General features: G+C 36.1%; 1 protein-coding gene across 3 annotated transcripts in view; it reads left to right on the top strand.

The window, feature by feature from the left end:
• LOC132109733 (piezo-type mechanosensitive ion channel component 1-like) overlaps positions 1-19,124 on the top strand; it is a 131,521-nt gene extending 112,397 nt beyond the window's left edge. For 2 of the 3 annotated variants that reach the window (XM_059516062.1, XM_059516047.1), the window contains exons 23-51: positions 35-139; positions 1,681-1,837; positions 2,579-2,822; positions 2,910-3,006; positions 3,883-4,048; positions 4,566-4,655; positions 4,780-4,856; positions 5,350-5,427; positions 5,883-5,983; positions 6,084-6,195; positions 6,294-6,377; positions 6,847-7,031; positions 7,104-7,219; positions 7,998-8,162; positions 8,580-8,838; positions 9,717-9,905; positions 10,468-10,783; positions 10,875-10,992; positions 11,868-12,015; positions 12,392-12,606; positions 12,750-12,908; positions 13,040-13,187; positions 13,745-13,933; positions 14,033-14,125; positions 15,005-15,177; positions 15,260-15,382; positions 16,904-16,983; positions 18,156-18,342; positions 18,502-19,124. In XM_059516062.1, the coding sequence (XP_059372045.1) occupies positions 35-139; positions 1,681-1,837; positions 2,579-2,822; positions 2,910-3,006; positions 3,883-4,048; positions 4,566-4,655; positions 4,780-4,856; positions 5,350-5,427; positions 5,883-5,983; positions 6,084-6,195; positions 6,294-6,377; positions 6,847-7,031; positions 7,104-7,219; positions 7,998-8,162; positions 8,580-8,838; positions 9,717-9,905; positions 10,468-10,783; positions 10,875-10,992; positions 11,868-12,015; positions 12,392-12,606; positions 12,750-12,908; positions 13,040-13,187; positions 13,745-13,933; positions 14,033-14,125; positions 15,005-15,177; positions 15,260-15,382; positions 16,904-16,983; positions 18,156-18,342; positions 18,502-18,757 (4,430 nt within the window). In that variant the 3' untranslated portion in view covers positions 18,758-19,124. The remainder of the gene's footprint in view (positions 1-34; positions 140-1,680; positions 1,838-2,578; positions 2,823-2,909; positions 3,007-3,882; positions 4,049-4,565; positions 4,656-4,779; positions 4,857-5,349; positions 5,428-5,882; positions 5,984-6,083; positions 6,196-6,293; positions 6,378-6,846; positions 7,032-7,103; positions 7,220-7,997; positions 8,163-8,579; positions 8,839-9,716; positions 9,906-10,467; positions 10,784-10,874; positions 10,993-11,867; positions 12,016-12,391; positions 12,607-12,749; positions 12,909-13,039; positions 13,188-13,744; positions 13,934-14,032; positions 14,126-15,004; positions 15,178-15,259; positions 15,383-16,903; positions 16,984-18,155; positions 18,343-18,501) is intronic. The other variant, XM_059516054.1, reaches the window with a different exon arrangement.
• The last annotated feature ends 3,899 nt before the right edge of the window (positions 19,125-23,023 follow it).

The following is a 23,023-nucleotide window of genomic DNA, read 5'->3' as shown; positions in this document are numbered from 1 at the left end:
CTATGATAACCTGACATGTCTCACATGGCAATAGATTACCCTTGGAGATGGAAAACATCTGTAACTATCCATTCAGCTCTGGTTAAATGGATCTACTTACCTGATTTCTACACCATCCCCAACTCTAGGAACCTCATATGTAAGTGACACCTTCAACTGAACCACCAACAGAACAGCAATATAATTACTCACCAGTTATCCTACCTATAGTAGCCTCAAAATGTATATGGACACTTAAGCCTAGTGTTGGGCAACGGTAAAACATTTTAATTGCATCATTGTCTGTAATTAGTCGCAATTAATCATATTGTTATGCACAAAACTAATAATGAATTCAAAAGTAGTGCACTTTTTTCATTTAAAAGTACTGCTATATGAACAAAAGTGTAATAACATTTGGTTTGTAAACACTTTAAACAAATAAGGTGCTTTTTTTACAGCAGTATTCCTTTTATATTCCTTTTTCCTGCGACCTATGATTTGTCTGTATGTGTTTTTTTTTTACAAAACAATGACTTTTCAGTACAGTTGTTGTATTATTTAAAACCAAAAGAACATCAAAACCTAGTTAATCAAATACAGTGACTCAGGGGCCATTTACACGACAACATTTTCAACCAAAAACTGGAAATGCTTTGTGTTTTTCCTGTTCGTTTACACGACAATGATGTTTTGGGGACTGAAAACACATATTTTTGAAAACGGGTTTCATAGTGCAAGTTTTTGAAAATGGCACCATTATCGTTTCCATATAAACTCCCAACGTGGGAATCTTTGAAAACGGTGACATGCGTATGTGTAGTACGTGTTAGCTATGTAGACATGCACAGTACTTGTTGATTTTAAATGCAGGCGCATACAAATATACACAACAATGTCAGAGAACATGGTTCTGTTGTTGCTGCTCAAGAGTTTGCTAATGCTTCTTCAGCAAAGTGTGGATTTACGATCCCAACTGAGGAATAAGGGTCTTGTCTAGCGAAACTAATTTTTTAAAATACTTTTTAACCACAAATGCTAGTCTTGCACTAACTGTGCCTCATTCATTACGTAGTAACATTGGAAAGGTCACTCGTGACATAGGCAGAAGCACTGACCCAGTGTTTATAAAGCGAACATACAGAGAAAGTCAAATGACCTTTACTAAAAACGGTAAAACAACAATGTCGGACAATTTTGATGTTGGAGGAGAAAATAAGATGGAGTTTTTCACCCTACCCTAGCTTTCTGAACTGGAGTACACAGACGAAGCGCTAACCGTACGTGAATTTGCGGTTGCGCATCACAAAGCTAGTGCCATACAAGTACTTGTGATTAAAAGTATATAAATTTTTTTCTTTCTGTAGAAAATGACTGATCGTTTCACTAGATAAGACCTTTATTCCTCAGCTGGGATCGTGTAAAACCCTTTGAAGCCTTGATCCCCATTGATGTCCATTATATGGAGAAAAATCCTGGAATGTTTTCCTCAAAAACCTTTATTTTATCTATCTCTCTCTCTGTCTGTGTATCTATCCATCTATCTATTTTGTCAGAATACTAAAAAAAAAATGTGTTGCTGTTCTTCTGGTTATTTACCATTAGTGGCTATTGAATTCTGCTTTGAAAAATAAGGTAGATGTAAGGTAAACTGAGGCCCCTCCAAAATACACAAAATGTTTACAAAATGTTCTGTTGCAGCGGACTTCCTTCTGCTGATGTGTGCTTCTCAGCAGTGGGCTGTGTTTGAAAATGAGAAAAAGGAAGAGTGGATGGTCTTGGGAGGTGAGAACAAAGACAACCCTGAGCCCATGGAGGATATGCCCTTCAACCCAGCCCCAAACTTCATCAACTGCAGGTAACATATTGTGTGTACTTTAGTTAAGAATGAGAAATAAAAACTTTATCATGGACCTAGTGCAAAAGGAGCTTTAAAGGAATAATGCACCCAAAAATTAACAAAAAAATATGCAGACATTGTGTTCACCCTCAGGGCATCCAGGATGTAGATGAGTTTTTGCCAACAGAACAGACTGGAGAAATATTGAAATGCAGTACAGCACTTACTCACTATTGGACTCACTCTGCAGTGAATGTTGACCACACAGCCGATAAAAAAACACCACAATAATCCACAAGTAATCCACATGACTCCAGTCCATTAATTACCATATTGTGAAGTGAAAAGCAGTGTGTTTGTAAGAAAGAGATCCATCAGGCATTTTAAACTCTTGCTTCAGGTTAAAATCCATAATAACATTTCCTTCAGTGACAGAGTCCATCCCTTTTTGTCCTCTCACAGCAAAATCCAGTGTCATACTATATTATTTTAAAACAGTTTTTTCGCTTGTAAATGGTGCTTGATCTCTGCATTTTCCTCTCCTGATTCAAAAAACATCTTTATGGATTTATTACAAACACATTTATAGAAAAGCAACTGCTCCCGATTGCAGATTGCACGCTCTCCACCCGAGCCCCCTTTGCTGTGGCACCAGCTATGATAACAACTAAGCTGTTATATTTTGTAATTTTTAGGAACTCATTTCATCATCCGTTTCTTGTATTAAATATAACATCTGTGTGTCTCTATGTACTGAAGGTCCAATCTGGACATGGCAAAGGTCCTGGTGTTCCGGTACATGTTCTGGTTTGTGCTGTCGGTGGTGTTTGTGACCGGAGCCACTCGGATCAGTGTGTTTGGTTTGGGGTATCTTATGGCCTGCTTCTTCTTCCTGCTCTTCGGCACACGGCTGCTGATCAAGCCATCACGTACACGTCTGGTCATGTGGGACTGTCTGATCATTTACAATGTGGCTGTGATCATTTCCAAGAACATCCTGTCTGTGAGTGAGCAGTCCTTCATTCAGTTGACTGAGCCAAACAGCTACAAAGAGAACAACTTTCTTGCAACATATCTGTTCTTGTCTTAGATCCTGGCCTGTGTGTTTGTGTTGGAGATGCAGAAGAACTTCTGCTGGGTGATTCAGCTCTTTAGTCTGGTGTGCACAGTCAAAGGATACTATGACCGTGAGTTTTACACTACTTCTGTGTTGTCCTAGAGCAGTGGTTCCCAACTTGTACATTTTTGTCTGTGTTTATTTGTTTACACTTACAATATTAACAAGACATGCTTTTGTAAAAAAAAAAAAGGAAACAATCGGAACACGCTTTTGTCATCTCTGTCTCCATGCACTGGAGTGCGGCACAAAACTCAGCGTATTGAGTGCCGAATAGGCTATATATTAAAGGCTCATTATGGTTTACTTCTCCAACCTCCAGTATATATTTAATTCATTCAATGAATCGCTAATCGCTTTAGTTGTCTACTAATCAAGTAGAAAAATCTTTAGTTGAGGGCAGCCCTAGTACATTGTTACATTATTTTACATAAAGACTACAACATTTGTTGTTTTTGTCAATAGTAAAAAAAATTAAGGACTCACAAAATAGTGGCAATTAATTATTCCAAACTGTTAATATAAAAAAAGAAAGTGCAGTGTTTTGAGAGACATAGCAGTGCTGTTATGTTCTCATGGTTAACACTGAAATATCATGTAATGAAATTTAAAATATTCGCCTGCTTAGTGTGGGAATTGACCAATAAGAACACAAGTTAAATTTACCCAACTTAAGTTTAATTTACTGCGTAAGGTATTAAGATTTATATGAAGTGTTTTTTTTTTCTTTCTTGTATTACTAGGCAGCTTCCTAAAGCAGTAGTTCAAAAACATGTTCATACTTTTAAATCAATCTGATTAAGAATTTAGTCAGCTACTGTAAGCAAATGAAATGTCTGCTCATTTAAAATATGAAAATATATTCAAATTTCCGATGATAGAGGTGTTTGTAGTAACGAGACGAACTTTTTTTGTGTGTGTGTGTGTGTGTATGTTTCTTCCTCAGCTAATTCAGTGTCTGATAATGAATGCTCACTGCCTGTGGAAGAAGCTGGCATTATTTGGGACAGTATCTGTTTCTTCTTCCTCCTGCTTCAGAGAAGAGTCTTCCTCAGTTTTTATTTCTTGCACGTATCTGCAGATCTTCAAGCATCAGCGCGACAAGCCTCTCAGTAAGTGCGCCCCCTGCTGGACACATCAGAAGGGGCTGTTATTTCATGTAGTCCATGCAAAGTCAGGTGTGAGACATTCCTCAACATACCAGACTTACAGTCATAGTCTTCTCTTGTCTGATTCTCTGAAGATGATGTATAAAGAAACAAAATAGCAATGCTAGCATTTTTATTTCAAGTGAACGAATTTTAACAGACAAATTATGCCATTTGTGCAAATAATTTATTCATTAATATCAGTTAATATTATGCAGTAATAATGTTTATCATTAACTTTGTAGAGGCCGCCAAGGTTTTTTTTTGAGGGGGGGGGGGGGTCATCTAGGCTAGGGTGAATTCAAAGGTTTTACAAAATTACTTTGTAACCAAAAACTTTACAAAGTATAAAAAGTTCAGAAATTTTGACTTTCAAAGTTGAGTGGAATACAACAAAACCAGTGATTTAGTGAATAATTTAGGGTATTTCTAAGATATCAAATATATTTTCTGATCTGATTTTTTGCGTGTGTGCATTAAGGGGTTTTGAGCTGTTCCGAGCCAGCATTATAAAGAACATGCATTTCCATCAGCAGGCAGAGAAAAAGTCACTTCAGCAGCTAAAGGAATCGTGAGTTAACACTTTGTCCTTTTTTTTATTATTATTACCATAATCAATAAATCAATCAAAAACTGTCACTATGTCCTTCCTGAGCTCTAGTCACTCTATATGTTCTATCTTTATTTTTCCTCAGGATGAAACGCATACGTGAAAAACAGCAGAAATATAAAGAAGGACGTAAAACTTCAGATAGAGTGGAGCAGCAGTCAGGTTTAAATGCATTACCTTTTAAACTAATACAATTTTGATCAGCTGTGGTTTGAAATAATTATGCTTAATTGTTGTGGTTCCAATTATGTGGGAAAATCTGTGGGATTCTATGGAATGGATTTTAATACAGTAAAATGCATTAAACAGAGTATTATACTCTTGTAGGTAAGCAATATCAAATTAGCAAGAATATTTAAAATGCTGGTTGACCCACAAACATTCAATCACTATTTACTATTTTTTATTTTTTGGGATCAGACCTATGTGATATTTTTTTCTTCCAGCCTCTCTGTTAAATATAATTTACACTTCGCAATATACAAACATGGTGCATCAGTTTCTGAGATGTAAAAACCAGTTATTATGTTGTGAATATTTGTGTTCAAATTCCATGGAAATCAGAAAGGATTTCTGTGAATGAAAATTATATGCTTAGATACTTGTGCATGTGCATCAGTCATAATATTACTTTCATGTATATTTTACCTCACAGGCTCCAAGGAACAGAAGAAGGAGAAAAAGCTATCAAAGTCCAAAGGTTGGCAGTATCCTTGGATGGACCATGCAACTGGTACGCTCACAATCAGCTGCTACACTGTCTTACTAAATATCAAGCTTAGTCCTGCCAGAGTCTACAAATCATTTCTTATCAAATGAAGATGGCAGTCTTCAGATTAGATATAATACATTTCTGTACACTCCAGTGTTATTTTAGTATCTGTTTTTATTTTAAAGTTTGTGTAATTTAGTTGTGAGTTTTGTCCTTATATAATTTTTTTCAATTATATTTACTTTTAGTTTTAATTTTATACATCATCAATTTAAAGAAAATTAGACATGTTTATTTTATTTGAAGGCGCAAAATATATTTGATAGTTTTAGTTAACTCTAACGACCCTGGTCCACTGTAGGGGACACCATGCATCAGGGGTTTGAACACATTTTCTGGAAAGAGAGCAAAGGATTCAGAATGCAACAGTGCTGCTAGAGCTGAGTTTAAGTAAGAGTATGATGTTTTTGTTTTAGTGTTGCATTCTGGGGAATACTACATGTTTGAGTCTGACAGCGGAGAGGAAGATGAATCCTTTCAGGAGGAACAGAAGCCTCGTCAACAGACTGCCTTTCAGGTGACACGCTTTGTACTGAGTTTGTCCTCCGTTCTATATTTGTTAAGGCAGTTTTTATAGAGATAATTGTGTAACGTTTGTGTGTATAAATTTTCTACAGCTGGCATATCAGGCTTGGGTCACCAGTGCAAAAGAAGCCCTGAAAGACCGTCAGCAGAGACAGAGAGAGCAGAGAGCGGAAGCAAAGAAACAACAAACCTCTCAGGCTACAGGTTAAACACTGAGCTATATAGCACAGAAACAGCGCGATCAGCTGCAGACTTCATCAGATTACAAATGAATATTGAGTTGTCCATTTCTCTGTGGTTAGCAGATGATGCTGAGGAGGGTGAAGCAGTTTCTGATGGGAACTCCAAAGAAGTGGAGGAGATGCAAGAGGAAGGAGATGATACTGGTAACTAAACTCTGTCGTCTTCTGGTCAGTTTCTCTTTTAAATCTTATGACAGAGCAACAGTTTGAGGAGAGTTTTGCCGAGCAAGTTAAGTGTAGTTACCGTATTTTCCGGACAATAAGTCACACTTATTTTTCATAGTTTGGCTGGTCCAGCGACTTATAGTGCAGTGCGACTTATATATGTTTTTTTCCTCATCATGACGTATTTTTCGACTGATGCGACTTATACTCAGATGCAACTTATAGTCCGAAAAATACAGTAGTTAAATTATGAATATATATATATATAGTGTATAGCTAGCTTCCTAAATAACACGTCTACATTAATGGCACAGCCATTTGAAAATAGCTCTATCCCCAGTTTGGGGATTTATTACCAACTTACTGTAAGCATCTGAAAAAGAGGGCAAAGGCTTGAGGGTGCCTTGAATTCCACATGACATCCCAGCGCATCATTCTGATTTTACAGCATCTCAAGCCACTGGCAGTGACATAGTGCAGAGGATTCTGGACATACTGAAGTTCCTGTGGGTGCTTTTCCAGGCCATGGTGGACGGATTCACTCTGTGGCTTAACTTGCTCACCAAGCAGTATGTAGACACTTCCATGGTCCTCTCTGAGGAGCGCTACCTCTTCATTCACAGCATCAGCCAGGTGTGTAACTCACTCAAACAATCATCCAATGCGTCGTTGGCATTGTTCTCATGAATCTTGGGGCATCTACAGAGACCCTCCAGAGAGCCCATGGATGATCAGATATCACAGGACAGTAAGAATCTCACTGTTGAGACATGCCTCGATGAAACTGACACAGACAATGTTCGCTTCAACAGTAATGTCAAGTAAGTCTGACCTGCCCAGCAGCCAGTTTCCAACATGGATAGTGTGTGTATATAACCAGGAATTTGTCAAAATTGTACATTTTCATCTGGATAATGTCATTTTTAGACAGTTTGCTCATCTGTAATATACAAATGACATTTTGTACAACGACTTTAAATGGTCACTATTACCAGCTAACTTAACTGATTTGTGATCTGGTAATAGAAACAAGAAACAATATCGATGTTGAAACTGATTTTGCCGCTTAATTCTTTTTGTGGAAACCATGATGCACTACAATTCAAAGTAAGATTTAGGAAAAGAATCAAAGAATCCTGAAAATGTATCACAGTTTCCACAAAAATATTAAGCAGCTGATTTTATCATTGAATTGAAATGACCACAATTAAAAATTGAGCACCAATGATAATCGCTAATAATTTAGCACGAAATCAGCATACTGTATTAAAATGATGTCAGTGTAAGTCATACCCGTTTAAACTTACAATTTTTGTTTATTTCTAATCTTAAATTAGGTTTTGAATCCCAGATTTTCATGATTGTCTTTTTCCAACGGTTTGTCATAAAACATGTTTTTTTTTGGGTGTTGGATAATTTTTTTTATTTTTTATGCTGTGTTCTGACAAAACATCACATGACAATCCCAGCTAATTAGAATATAAAGTACTTGATGTTTATTATACAGCGATGTGGGGAAGGCTTTTAGACCGATGTTATTTCAGTGTGGCATATCCAGTGGGATGACAGTTACGAGCAAACGTCCCATTTGTTTTGCAGTGTGGTTGAGTTGGAGACACTGGGTGGTTTTCCAAAGTCTCGTGACTTCAGCAGCACAACTCTGTCCTCTGAACTCACATTAGAGCTTGATACAGAACCTTTTTACAGCCAACACAGCCACCGCCCTGGACGCTCCAGAACCGCAAGTGAACTGATTTCAGAAAGGTGCTGCTTTAAAGCTGCTATGAATGACATGACTGTATGATCTTCTGCCTTTTATTAAAGGGTGAAACTCAAGAAAAAATGTCTGGAGTAAGAAATAATATTTGTAAGAAAATCTGTTTAGGACCGTGTCTTCATACTTAGATTCTTTACATTTAACAGCACTTTGGTATGCTCTGATGTTTTTAAAGTGATTAAGAAATACATTTTAATCTAACTGAATTCGATTTTTTTTGTGTTATTGACACTTTATCATTAAAATCTGAAAAAATGAATGAATTCAGCATTAAAAAGCAGTGTGATGTATATATGATTTACACTGTAAATAAATATTTTTACATTTCACGCTATGTGAATAAAACTTATGAGAAAAAAAAAGTTTCTGCAGTTTAGTTACTGTCTCTGTGTTCTCTGTTCCAGGCCGGTCGGTGTTGAGGAGTTGATACAGAGTCGTGAGTTCTACTCGTCCCAGAACCGACTGCTGAAACTACTCTTTGCGCTCTATAATGTTCTGGCGGCCCACTCAGAGCTGGTCTGTTATTTCATTATCGTGCTCAATAACCTGGTGACAGCCTCTGTCATCTCACTGGTGCTGCCAATCCTCGTCTTTCTCTGGGCAATGCTGTCTGTGCCACGACCTTCCAAGAGGTTCTGGATGACGGCTATCATCTATACAGAGGTGGGAAGAATGGACAATGCCTTTGTAAAATTGACATTGGGATTTGATTCATATATGTTTGAGATAATAAGAAAATAATAATTAAATTGTTAATATCAATATATTATCATTATATTGTGTTCATGATAATGCTTTATTTTATTTTATACAGTATTTATAAAACGCTATTTTAACTACCTTTAAAAAGTAAAAACAAAAATGATTGAAACCTTTATTTCTATTCTATTGTCATATCATGCTTGCGGGCGTTATGTTTAATAAATGAGGTTAACCTAGTGGACTATTTTGGTCAAGTTGATTAAGACTGGTAGACCACTTTGGGCCATAAATAAACCAACTGCTATGTTTTAAAAACAGCTTGACTTCATTAACCCCGTAAAGCTTGACATATGAATTAATAGTCAGAAAAGGAACAGTTTATTAAAACTGTATATATAGTCAATTGATTCATGTATGGATAGTCAATTAATCTTAAGGTTCTTCAGTCCAGTAAGTGTTTATCTTGAAAAACATTATTTAACATTTACTTTAGAAAAATCTACAAAGATTTCACTGCAAAAAGACACATGTATCACAACCTGAAGGGGTAGAAGGTTTTTCAGAATTGCACAAAAAGGCCTTTTACTTGCTCCAAAAATATAAACTAACAATCAGATGACAGAAGGCATGTGTAGATTGTGCACAACATTTTTATTTTTCAGCAAGTTTGTGATTGTTATGATCATTTAGAGGTCCTCGTGTATCAAATATGGTACAGTGGGCTTTATAGGTTTGAGCTGGTATTGACCTATTGTTTACAGCTTCAAAAAAGTTGCCAAGCAGTTGCGGGTGGAACAATAATAACTTATTGTGTGTCTCTGTCCTGTTCCTTCCCACAGGTGATGGTGGTGGTCAAATACCTGTTTCAGTTCGGCTTCTTCCCGTGGAATACTGAGTATGAGCTGAAATTAAATGAGGACAAGCCGTTCTTCCCTCCACGTATCCTGGGCCTGGAGAAAACTGACAACTACATCCGTTATGATTTGCTCCAGCTATTGGCCCTCTTCTTTCACCGGTCACTTCTCCAGGTATTCAGTCTGGCCTACTCAGCAACAACATAGTCAGGCGCATTTCGTCAGTAAAGCCGGTCCCCTGATTAGCGGAAAAAATCGCCATTACCTGCTTTCAAATGGAGCGCCATTTAATAGACAGAACCGTAGATCACTGACAAGCTACGCAATATCACGTTATCGAAGGCGATTCATCTGCGATAATGAATGCGATATTGCGTAACTTGTCAGTATCAGATATATCTTGTCAGTTGTCAGATATATCGCCCATCCCTAGTTTCAGATGCTTACCAGCTTAAAAGGATAGTAAAACAGTCATTGTTTCTGTTAAATTCTCTTCCAATTCAAAAGAATTGCATTGGTATGGAAGATACCTTTGCATGCCTAATTTTAAAATAAAATCTATTGTTGACACATCGGGAATTCATAATCGATCTGATTATTTTACCATGACGGTGTAGTTTCTGTGAAGATTTACAAAATAAATCTGTATATGTATCTACATACCCCTTTTGTCTTATATTATGACTTGATACCTAGGTTGTTCGTAATTATACTTTTTTCACTTTGTCTCTCTCAGCGTTATGGTCTCTGGGACCAAGAGGGCCCTCTGGAAGAGAAGAGCAATGTTTCTTCTGCGGAGATGAGCAAGAAGGAAAGAGACGAGAAAGTCTTCCAACTCTCAGATGAAGAGGACAACAAAGCACAGCCAGAGACAGACACGAAGGTGCTGCCAATGATACCATCGACAGAAACACAGACCGATGTGGAGTTACAGACCGACCCAGAGCCCAGCATACAAACAAATACCACAGAAACCCCTGATATAGTGAAGGAGGGTGCAAAGAAGAAGAGTCCTTTCCTTCGCTTCCGCAAGAAAAAACAGTCAGAAGAAGGTATGTTGAAAAAGCAAAAAATGATTACAGGATATAAGTATATATTATATGAAGTGTTATTTTAAATTGTATATAAACAATCCTCTCGCAGACACTAGACAGAAAGAACCCAAGAAGAAGAAAAAGAAGTCTAAGAAATGCAGCGAGGACACCAGTAAAAAACTATTGAATGCCATTGGAGGAAAACTCACAGGACTTTTTTTATCCATGTAAGATTCTTGTTGCTTTTGTCTCCAGCCAGCAGGAAAGACTAGATCATTGCAGTTTATCAAAATCTAGATGGTTTGTTGATGGTCTGTCAGCCCTGATAACTGGTCTAGATCATCTAATGATCATAAATGATCAGATTTGACCAGTTAGCCGCTAGTAAAACTACTAGATAACATTTTGTTGTGGTGTATTGCACAGTTGCAATATTTTATTTGTTTTTCCACATTAATATAAAAATGTAGATCAACATTCATAGCAAAGCCACAAGAAGTCTACTGTGGCACTGGTCAGCACACACTCAGTTATTTTGGTAACGCTTTACAAAAAGGTCCCATTAGTAATGCATTAACTAATTTTAACAATGAACAATATATTTATGATCTTTGTTAATGATCTCTGTTAAAAATAAAACTGTTCATGTGAGCTGAAGTCCATTAAATAACATCAACAAAGACACTTTTTGATCTTTGTAATGTATTAGTAAATGTTGAAATGAAATATAAATGAGAAGTATTTTTCATTAATTCATGTTAGATAATGTAGTTAACTAATGTAAAGAAACGTATTATAAAGTCACCATTATTTTTATTCCATCAAAATCCAAACTGTGCACAAGATATTCAATAAGAAAATATTGCAATATAGCAGACATGAATATTTTGAATACCTATACACTGAACTTAAAAAGAAATGCAAATAATATTGGTATATAACACATCATGATCCAGAAATAGACAGAATGTCATATCACCATTTCCCTGCTGATTCATAGATCCCTGCTCATCTTGTAGTGGAATTCATGATTTGAATTAATAAGATATTTTGGGTTTGTCTGTCTTTCATTTTATCTTGTGGTACGTTTTCATCTGTGCAGAGTCAAGAATGTCTATAAGCCCACTTGTGGATTCTTCCAGAACATCCTTCATGCAGAGTATCGGGCATCTACTGATGTCTACGCTCTTATGTTTCTCACTGATGTGGTGGATTTTATCATCATCGTCTTCGGTTTCTGGGCTTTTGGAGTGAGTAAAGAAAATCGTACATCTTTATTGTGGGCAGCCTAAGGCACAACTGTACAATAATCATGCTGTCTAATCAGCGTCTTGATATGCCACACCTGTGGGGTGGATGGATTATCTCGGCAAAGAAGAATTGCTCACGAACACAGATTTAGACAGATTTGAGTAAAGTATTTGAGAGAAATAGGACTTTTGTGTACATAAAAAAGTCTTAGATCTTTGAGTTCAGCTCATGAAAAATGGGGGCAAATACAAAAGTATAGTGTTTGTAATTTTGTGTAATAAGATGCAGCGGCATTAAGGATACCAAATTAAAAGGTCTTGTTGACTTGAAACCAGTTGAGGACCATTTAAAAGTGAAATGTTTGCTCTGTCTCAGAAACACTCGGCGGCTGCAGACATAGCCTCTTCTCTGTCTGAGGACCAGGTCCCTGAGGCATTTCTAGTCATGCTCCTCATCCAGTTCAGCACCATGATCATTGACCGTGCACTCTATTTGCGGAAGAGCATCTTGGGAAAGCTCATCTTCCAGGTTATACTGGTTTTCGGCATCCACCTGTGGATGTTCTTCATCCTTCCTGCTGTCACTGAGAGGTAAGGGATTCTTCTCCACCTGTGTTCAGATGCAGTTTGAGCATCACAGAATGTTCACCGTTGATTGACTTCTGTGATCTTTGATGATCAAACACAAATTAGATATTTTTCAAGGAGTGTATTATTTTTCTTTATTTTCACAGGGTGTTCAATCATAACTCAGTGGCCCAGCTCTGGTACTTTTTCAAGTGCATCTACTTCACTTTGTCAGCGTATCAGATCCGTTGTGGCTACCCTACACGAATCCTTGGAAACTTCCTGACCAAGAAATTCAATCACCTCAACCTCTTCCTTTTCCAAGGGTAGATACTTATTTTTCTTTATTTTTCAGTGTCTTCCTCAAAAGTTTATTAACTAACAGGATGATATAATAGCCACCAATTTAGCTTAAATTAACAATTATGCTTAAATGCAATTAATTTTGTTTCCTCAGGTTCCGCCTCGTTCCATTTTTAGTTGAGCTTCGAGCAGTGATGGACTGGGTTTGGACAGATACGACACTGTCTCTCTCCAACTGGATGTGTGTAGAGGACATCTACGCTAATATCTTCATCATCAAGTGCAGCCGAGAGACAGAAAAGGTAGCAGGTCCTCCTTGGCATGCTAAAAAAATGTTCCCCCTTACCTAAATTTTTTAATTCGTTTTTAATTTGTTGTTCAGGTGTACATACGGTCATGTGAAAAAATATGACCCTAGATAAACTTGAATGTTTGTGGCAATTTCCAGACAGAATATAAATCAATGTCCAATTACCACTGACTAAATAGATATGTTTAACAAATTATTATTTGAAATAAAGTTAATCTAACATTAAATATTTGTATCTTGTAAGATATTTTTAGTTATTAATTTTAATGATGATCATAAATGTAAAATCTAAATGCGTTTTCCTTTACTGGGTGACAGATTAATTTAAGTAAAATGTAAAGTTACATTTTACACAGTTCAGTGTCTTAAACCATATTTTAGACCATGAATCTCATGGCTTATATGATATGTTATTTGATTACCTGATGTTGATCACTATTTTCGACTTCTAGGTTTTGTACCTTATTCATTGAAATTGTCATATCTTCATCATTTGCTTCTAATGTGTACATAATCTTACTTTAGGGCTTAAATTTTCTCTCTCTGCAGAAATATCCCCAGCCGAAAGGACAAAAGAAAAAGAAGATTGTCAAGTATGGAATGGGCGGCTTAATCATTCTTTTCCTCATTTGCATCATTTGGTTTCCACTACTCTTCATTTCACTAGTTAAATCTGTAGTGGGTGTGGTTAACCATCCTGTTGATGTCACTGTCACAGTCAAGCTTGGCGGTTATGAGGTAAAATACAATTGTTATATTTCTATATTAAATAAGTGTTTAATACTTTGATCATTTGCGAGTTTACGTTTGAGATTTGATTCATGCGTCTTCCTGCAGCCTTTATTCACAATGAGTGTGCAGCAGCAGTCCATCCAGCCTTTCACTGAACAGGACTACAATAATCTTTCCAACCTGTTTGGAAAAAATGCTGTAAGTGGACATCAGCAGTAATCTCTCTTACTCTCACAATATCACACTCAATAATAGTTGTTAGCTATTTCAGAATGAAAAGGTTTTCAAAGCTTAATGGTATTAACATTGAAGTCATGTGACTGTGATGTAGATGGTTTATAGCTTTTTACTTCTGGCAGTGGTATTTAGACTTGGTAAGACTGGGCAGCCGTGGCCTAATGGTTAGAGAGTCAGACTTGTAATACAAAGCTTGTGGGGTTCGAGTCTTGGTACCAGCATGGATTGTAAGTTTCCCCTTTTCAACCAGCATGAACCCGGTGCTAGTTCAGAGCCAGTGCATTTGCTGGTTCGGAGTTGGTTCTAAGAACCGGTTTGCCTTTCCATGGGCTAGAGAGCCACCACAGAGCCAGATCTTACGTCACTGAATGCGTCTCATCTTTCCCAGTAATGCTAGCGCGTCAGCACAAAACACATCAGGCTTGTTCGAGGTGCAATGGTGTCATGCAGACTGATAAGCGCATGTCACCAAAGCACTACCAAACTGATCCAAAAGCATAAAGAGAGTCATCTTCTTTCTAGTCACTCCCACGGCACACGGTGATGGATGGCTCCAGGTGTGTGTGCTTTACTTACTCCTGCGTGTGTGCACCTGTATGGGTGAAATGCAGAGCACAAATTCTGAGTATGGGACACCATACGACACTTTCACTTTCATTATCACAATGAACAAAATTTGTAAGAATCATAAACTTTTGTTTGTCACAGAGCTTATTTTCTGAAGTAATACAAAAGCCAGTGGAAATAGCCTGCTGGGTTTTTGTTGAGGGAGAAAGGATATGACAACATTTGTACTTTTCAGCTTTACCATTAATGTCCAATATTAAAATCTGTCCACAGGTGGCTATGCAGTTTATTACTATGTACAACTATGAAGACATTGTCACAGCCAACATTGAGGGCAGCTCAGGGTCAGTGTGGCGGATCAGCCCACCGAGCAGACAGGAGCTAATAAAGGAGCTGCTCGGCAGCACAGGTGACATGACCCTCCGTCTGGATTGGATCTTCCAAAGGTCAGTTTGATGGAGAAAAACAATGCTTCTGTTGGGAATACAGTACAGTAGCTCATGCTCATTATGTGTTTGTGTCTGAAAGGGACCTGGGGAAAGGTGGAACAGTGGAACATACTTTTGACAGGCACTCCATCAGTTTGTCACCGAAGAACCCAGTCAGAGTGGACCTGGCCTCACTGCTTTTGGGCACCCGGAAGGATCCTGTGTAAGTCTTGTGACTACATGAGAGAAAAAAATGTCAATCTTAGATGTACTCCTCATGGTATTTTTTTCACCCTGGTAAAATTTGTGTGGTGCACAAGTCATGATAGACACTCTCACTCTCAGTTCACTCTCATCACTTACAAAATCTTTATTGCAGTTCATTATAAAGTTATTGGCATTAACAACTAAACTAACTAAATGGGATCTAAAATATGCTCATGATGAATAAGGCATTAATATGTTCTTTATAAGTATTAATAAACAGCCAATATGCAGGTTAATAAGCAACTAGTTAATAGTTAGAATTGACCCTAAACTAAAGTGTTACCCTATAACTGTATTAACATCCTCACCAATGGACAATTATTTTTTATTATGAACACACCCTGAAGGTCTGTTGTTTTAAATGCTCAAAATCTTTTAAGTCAAATGGATTCTGATTGGGTCAATATTTTTATCATTTATCAGTTAGAAAAGAAGAAAAAAAATCATTAGTTTAGTTTTATTTTGAAAAGTTTAAAAGGCAGATTCTTGCAGCATAAAACAAAACAGTTTTTTTAAAGAACAGTTATTTTTCTTATTTCAAAAATAACGGTTATATTTTATTTTGATAATCCACTTTAGACATTCTACTAACTAAGTAACTTTGCAGCTACATGTCAACTAACTCCCATTAGAGCATTTGTGGACGGTTAGGTAAGGGTTAGTAGAATAAGTTGCAGTACTTGAAAAGTCTCTTATAGTCAGTAGAACATCTGTTGAGCGTTTATCAAAATAAAGTCCTAGCTCCCAAATCAAACATGTTGTCACTCCATGCATTTCCAGACTATATTGAATTAAAATGAATTAAAAATAAGATAAAAAAGCAAGCTACCTAGAAAACTCAAATTCATGGGGCTGCCCATGAACCACCTGCTGTCCTGCATTCTGAAACTGATTCCACCGATAACGTTCCTCTGTGTCGTTACTGTTTTAGTGCAGACTCTCTGATTCTCCTACATTTAGAATGATTATTAAAACTTTGCTGTTATCATAATAATTACAGTTATTGTCTTCGGTGCGAATGGGACCTTACTCTTATTAAGCGAGTGTCTATTTTGCACAAGGATGTAACCACCATAGACAGAGCGTACCGCCCCCCAGTAATTAGAGATAGCCAAATTGCCACCACCCAATATTTAAAATTCTTGTACTGCTCTGCTGCACTCTGTAATGCTGCGCTCTGTTTGTTGTTAGGATGATAAAAAGGTTTAAAAGTTAAAAAGCCTCAGAGGTCTAACAATGCTCATCAATGTAAATTAATGATTGAGATGGCCATTTAAATCAATGTAGATGGGGTTTAGAGTTAAAAGAAGCAGAGCCTGAATTCCATTGTGACGTGTCAGTTTTGATGTTGAAAGAGAGCGTGGAAAGATGGAAGTGATGAAACATTTCATATTTGACACGAACAAAGATGGGTTTTTAATTGAAAATTGTTTTAGGACTCACTCTGATTTCGATCATCTCTGTAATTCTCTCGTAGGCATGTGCCGCACATGTTTCCTAACTACATCAGAGCACCTACTGGAGCTGAAGCAAAACCTGTCAGCCAGCTGTATGATGGTAAAAAAAGATGTTTTAGTCAGGCATAATACATTCTTAGTGAATTTCCTCCTTATTTGTTTCCAATGAATTGTGAGGGATTTCCACCCTGTTTGAGACTTACTGAATATGAATTTATACTGATAACAATGTGTAACATATATGTACATCCAACTTAAATATTATTCAAATGTTCATCAAAACTTAAATGCACATTTAAATTTAAATACCAAAGTCTTCCTTGGTGTATCATACATATTTTTATATATTAGATACAGTGGGGCTCGAAAGTTTGGGCAGCACTTGCAGAATCTGTGAAAATGTTTTCAAAAAAATAAGAGAGTTCATACTAAATGCATGTTATTTTTTATTTAGTACTGTCCTGAGTAAGATATTGTACATAAAAGATGTTTACATTTGGTCCACAAGACAAAAGAAATTGCTGAAATTATTAAAATAACCACATTCAAAAGTTTGGGAACCCTTGGTTCTTAATACTGTCTGCGGTTACCTAGATAATCCACGACTGTCTTTCTGTTTGTGCATGAGTCCCTTGTTTATTCTGAACAGTTAAACTGAGAACTGTTCTTCAGAAAAATCTTTAAGGTCCTGCAGATTCTTCAGTTTTCCAGCATCTTTGCATATTTGAACCCTTTCCAACAGTGTCTGTATGATTTTAAGACACTGAGGACATTTGAGGGACTCAAACACAACTATTAAAAAAGGTTCAAACATTCACTGATGCTCCAGAAGGAAACAAGATGCATTAAGAGCTGGGGGGTGAACACTTGAAACTCAAGGTAAATTGTACTTAATTTGTGTTCCAGGAAACATACAAGTATCTTCTGTTGCTTACGAAGGGCAGAACTAAATGGAAAAAAAGTATATTTCAACAAAATAAGAAAAATTTGGCCATCTTCGTGTTCAAAAGTTTTCACCCCCCAACTCTTTATGCGTCAGATCTGGATGGATGGATTCATTGATTGACAGATTCATTGTTGGTTAATGTTAGGTAATGCCTAAACTAACATTAACTAAAGGGATCTTATTGTAAAGTGTTGCCAATTTTGTTATATAATGTATAAGTAGGCATTTTCATAATGTATAACTTAATGGCGGGGTGGAATGAACATCTATGCATTCCACTACGTAGAGAAAAGTGAAATGTTATACTGGTTCTTTTGTCCTGGCAGGTGATGAGGAGGGATATCAAGATGTGACTTTGTCGCTGATGAGAGAAGCCTCTGTGAATACCACTGGAGCTCAGGAGTGGTGGGACATCAGCATTGCGGACTGCAAGGGGTCCTGTGGCGTCCTACCTATGGTCATCTTTAACGACAAAGTTAGCCCTCCAAGTTTGGGCTTTCTAGCTGGATACGGGTACACAGCCTTTATTTCTTTCATGAGATTCAGTGCAAGCTTTTACTGCATTCACTGTAATCTCAATTTTAAAACCTTTGATTTCTTGATTGTGTAAGTGTTATATGTTCCAGAATATTCCTCTAAATCCTTGCAAATACTTCTCTTCTCCTCCTTCAGGATCATGGGTCTGTATGTGTCGGTGGTTTTGGTCATTGGCAAATTTGTACGAGGCTTTTTCAGCGAGATCTCTTACTCCATCATGTTTGAAGAACTGCCATGTGTGGACCGCATCCTCAAAATATGCATGGACATTTTTCTAGTGCGGGAAACTGGAGAACTGGAGCTGGAGGAAGAGCTTTACTCCAAACTCATCTTCCTCTATCGCTCTCCAGAGACCATGATCAAGTGGACTAGAGAAAAGAATGAAGACTGAAGCTGTTTTGTGACTGGTGTAGCATCGCATGGATGGACATGCTGCATCTTAAAGTCCACTTTGGCCTTGAGGCCTGCTGGAAGCAGTAGAGCTATATTGCTCTTGTGACATTGTTGAATGATTCTGGGGTCAGGTTAAGCCTCTGTGCATTATTCTGTCTGAACTGTTTAGTTTTGTCAGCAAGCTTGAAAATCTGCCTCTCTTAAAGCGACACAATGTGAGTGATTCAGACGCTAGCCATAAGGACCTGCAGATGATAATCCAGTGGACGCAGAATGGTAGGACCTTCAAAGTGCAAATTCAAACACTAGTAGGGTGAACTGGGTCTGGGTCATATTTTATCCCAAAGTAACAGGAAATTATTTTATATATATAGAAACTTATATTTTATATATATAGGAAAATTTAGGACTATTACAATTTTGTGGAGTTTAGGACATTTGACAATTGAGATCTCTATAATAAATCTGGATTATTTTTTTTTTATGATTTTCATTACTATAATACAGTAATATATTAAAATGATCATAAAGTTGAGCCACTCTACTACTCATCCAAAATATATTGAGTGCTTAATTGGCATGAAAATTTTGTTGTGCAAAAAAATAATTAAATAATAATCTTAATGATCACATACTGTAAGTAGGCTGCATTTTCTTTTTAGAGATTAGAAGTGCTTGCAAGTTTTGGGGTGAAATATGACACGGGGTTTTTATTTTTTAGATCTTCACTCATTTTAACTGTTTTTGTTTTGTAGCTACAGCAAAAGTGTTTACAGGCCAAAGTATTTTAGGATTAGAGCCATTTAGTATTTTGTTCCTGGTTTTACAATTTCTGATCAAACACTTGAAGTCCTATTTCCTCATTAAATACACCATCAAGTAATTTGAATCTGACAGCTGTGTTGTTTTAGGGTGGCTAGTGCCACACTTCCATTCTCTGAGCGGGAATGCTGGGGTTAGCAATTAGGGTTAAGACGTTGAGTAATGAATGTCCCAAATTTCTTCTGTGCGGGCTGGAATAATCATTTCAACTGGGTGGTTAAGCAAAGGGCACAAACAAGTACTCTTTGCTTAGTTTTGTTTTTTTCTTCTCAGAAATCAAATGTGAGCCTGTAATTCCTTGCTGTGTAGCAGTTTGCTAAATTAAGAAATCATGAATGTTGCCCATCTACACAAATAAATTACTTTATAATGACTGTGTTAAGTACAAATTATTACTAAATATAAAAATAAAAAAACTGGGAGGCTAATTAACAAATTACACTGCACCTGATGATAAATACAATCCAGTACAAACCAAATGTATTAATTCAAGTCATGCAACTTTTTTATTGACTTACAAATGAAGATAAATAATGGAATAATTACAATGGAATACTTCTATGATTTGGTTTTAAATGGTGTGAAGAAATGCATTAGCAAGTCTAACCTTAGATACAGTCCTATAGAGAATTAAAGCTGTCAGTCACTTCCCATCTAAACCAAATATCTGTCTCCATCGTCCTCAAGAAGGCACTCGTTAATTTCCATCTTCATCAGAGCTCTGTGGAAAGAAACCAGTAAGTCCCATATATATTCTACAACATAAACAAAGCTACAACACTAGTGAGGTACAAAAGTGTATGTGTGTGTGTGCATATATGACACCTTCACACATTATCAGTTTTATTCGCTATAGTTTAGGAAAAGGTAAACAAATATGACACATCCATATATATATATATATATATATATATATATATATATATATACAGTACAGACCAAAAGTTTGGAAACATTACTATATTTGATGTTTTCGATAGCTCATCAAGCCTGCATTTATTTGATCAAAAATACAGAAAAAACAGCAATATTGTGAAATATTATTACAACTTAAAATAATAGTTTTCTATTTGAATATACTTTAAAAAAAATAATTTATTCCTGTGATGCAAAGCTGAATTTTCAGCATCATTACTCCAGCCTTCAGTGTCACATGTGACATCCAGTCTATCACATGATCATTTAGAAATCATTCTAATATTCTGATTTATTATGAGTGTTGGAAACAGTTCTGCTGTCTAATATATTTGATGAATAAAAGGTTAAAAAGAACTGCATTTATTCAAAATAAAAAAAAAATTCTAATAATATATATTCTAATAATATATTTTCTTTACTATCACTTTTTATCAATTTAACACATCCTTGCTGAATAAAATTATTGATTTTATTTTAAAAAAAGAAAGAAAAAAATTACTGACCCCAAATTACTGATCAGTAGTGTATATTGTTATTACAAAATATTTATATTTTAAAAACATAGCTTCTTTTTTTTTTTTTTTTTTTTTTACTTTTTATTCATCAAAGTATCATAAAAAAGTATCACATGTTCTGAAAAAATATTAAGCAGCAGAACATTTTCCAACTTGGATAATGAATCATCATATTAGAATAATTTCTAAAGGATCATGTGATAATGATCCTAAAAATTCAGCTTTGCATCACAGAAATAATCTTTTTTACAGTCTATGGTATACAGCTGTAACACAATAGTCCTGATGTAAAGGCAACCTGAAATACAATTCAGAAAAACTTCAAAAGAGGCAAATCAAATCTTATAGCATCACATGCACAGTGTTGGGAAGGTTACTTTGGAAATGTAATAGGTTACAGATTCCAAGTTACCCTGTTTAAAATGTAATAGTAGTGTAACTTTTTCAATTACTTTATTAAAGTAATGTAACTAATTACTTTTGAGTACTTTTTGATTACTTTTCTAAATTTGTGAAAATTAAAGAATAATAAATAAAAGCATATACATCATCTCAAATAGAGTTATCTAATAAGCATGTGACGTATTCTGTGTACTAAACTCCTGAAACATTGGTGTTTTTTTTTAACTGCTGTCTCTTTGTATATGATGATAGTTTTCTCAAAATAAGTAAAATGCACATGAAGTGACACAGAGGAGTTCTAGAAATTATATTTATGTGCTCGTGTACTCTTAAATTGAGGCGGCAGAGGTTGAAAACACTGCGAGCTTCAGTAGGCCTATGTGTAGTAAATGAAACCATGTCTTTGCCATTAATTTACAGGAGGGGCGGACTGGGAAAAAATTCAGACTGGAAAATTCTAACTCATACAAACAAATTCATGGACAAAACTATTTTTGGTATGGACCTGATATAAAAAAAAGGTTTAAGTCTTTAATTTGGGGACATGCTAAATAATTAAAAGTTCTCTCCTGAACTGCACCTTCACTTCCATTTTTCTCTTCAGTCTCTTTATTTTGCCCTGTTATCCATCTCTCTCATGACTTTAATACTCAAGATTGAACAAAACTATACTTTACAATACAATATCTTTATAGAAAAATCCTAATACTGTACACGAGTCATGTTTTCCTTACAAAAATTGACCATGCTTTTTTTTTGCCTATATACAATAACCTTGTTTTGTTTTGTTTTTTGCAAATGGATTTGTATTTATTTTTAAATAACTCAATTTGTAAAATCATTTAAAATTTTTGGTTACCACAGTTAAACAATAGTAACTATTTTCTATGGATTTATAGAAATATATTAAAACATTAATTTTCGTAAGGTGCTTTATATAGTATTTTGAGTGATGACTGATGAGCAACGTGCTGCTGCTTGATTAAATAAAAAAACAAAGACAAAAAAGCATCTTTACAGATGAAACTGACCTGAAACCCTGAACAGTATAGTTCTGCTTCTCTGCTCCAGCTGTGCGCTTCCACAGTCTCTCTCTCTCTCTCTCTCTCTCTCTCTCTCTCTCTCTCTACAATTCTACGATTTACAATTTACGATTCTACAAACCAGACTGTTTCCACATCCCGGAAATTATTAGGGCGGTATGTCTCAGAATAGTCAGTGCAATTTGGGAAAGAAATCCGTTAAATCTGTATGTAGAAAAAATTTTCTTAAAATTTTCTTAAAAATTTCACAAGTAACTGTAATTTAATTACTCATTTTTTCTTAGTAACTGTAACTAATTACAGCAGCATCTCTGACCCTCCTCTGCTGACCGCGCTGGTGCATCTACGGACGGGTCCTGAAGTTTAATCTGGGATAGCTGCTCAGATACCAAAGTAGCATTGAAAGCAGAAGCTTTATCTGGAAAAAAGACTGTTGATTATTAATTATTCAAAACTCATAACCTTACTAGAAAGACATGTTTATAGTGATCAAGCTGGAACATGTTAGCTTTTTCCATAATGACACCCACATCTCATCAACAAACTTTTTAAATGCATCTATGT

The sequence above is a fragment of the Carassius carassius genome, chromosome 2, assembly GCF_963082965.1.
Source record: "Carassius carassius chromosome 2, fCarCar2.1, whole genome shotgun sequence".
Lineage (NCBI taxonomy): Eukaryota > Metazoa > Chordata > Actinopteri > Cypriniformes > Cyprinidae > Carassius > Carassius carassius.
This window is presented reverse-complemented; position numbering and strand designations above follow the sequence as displayed.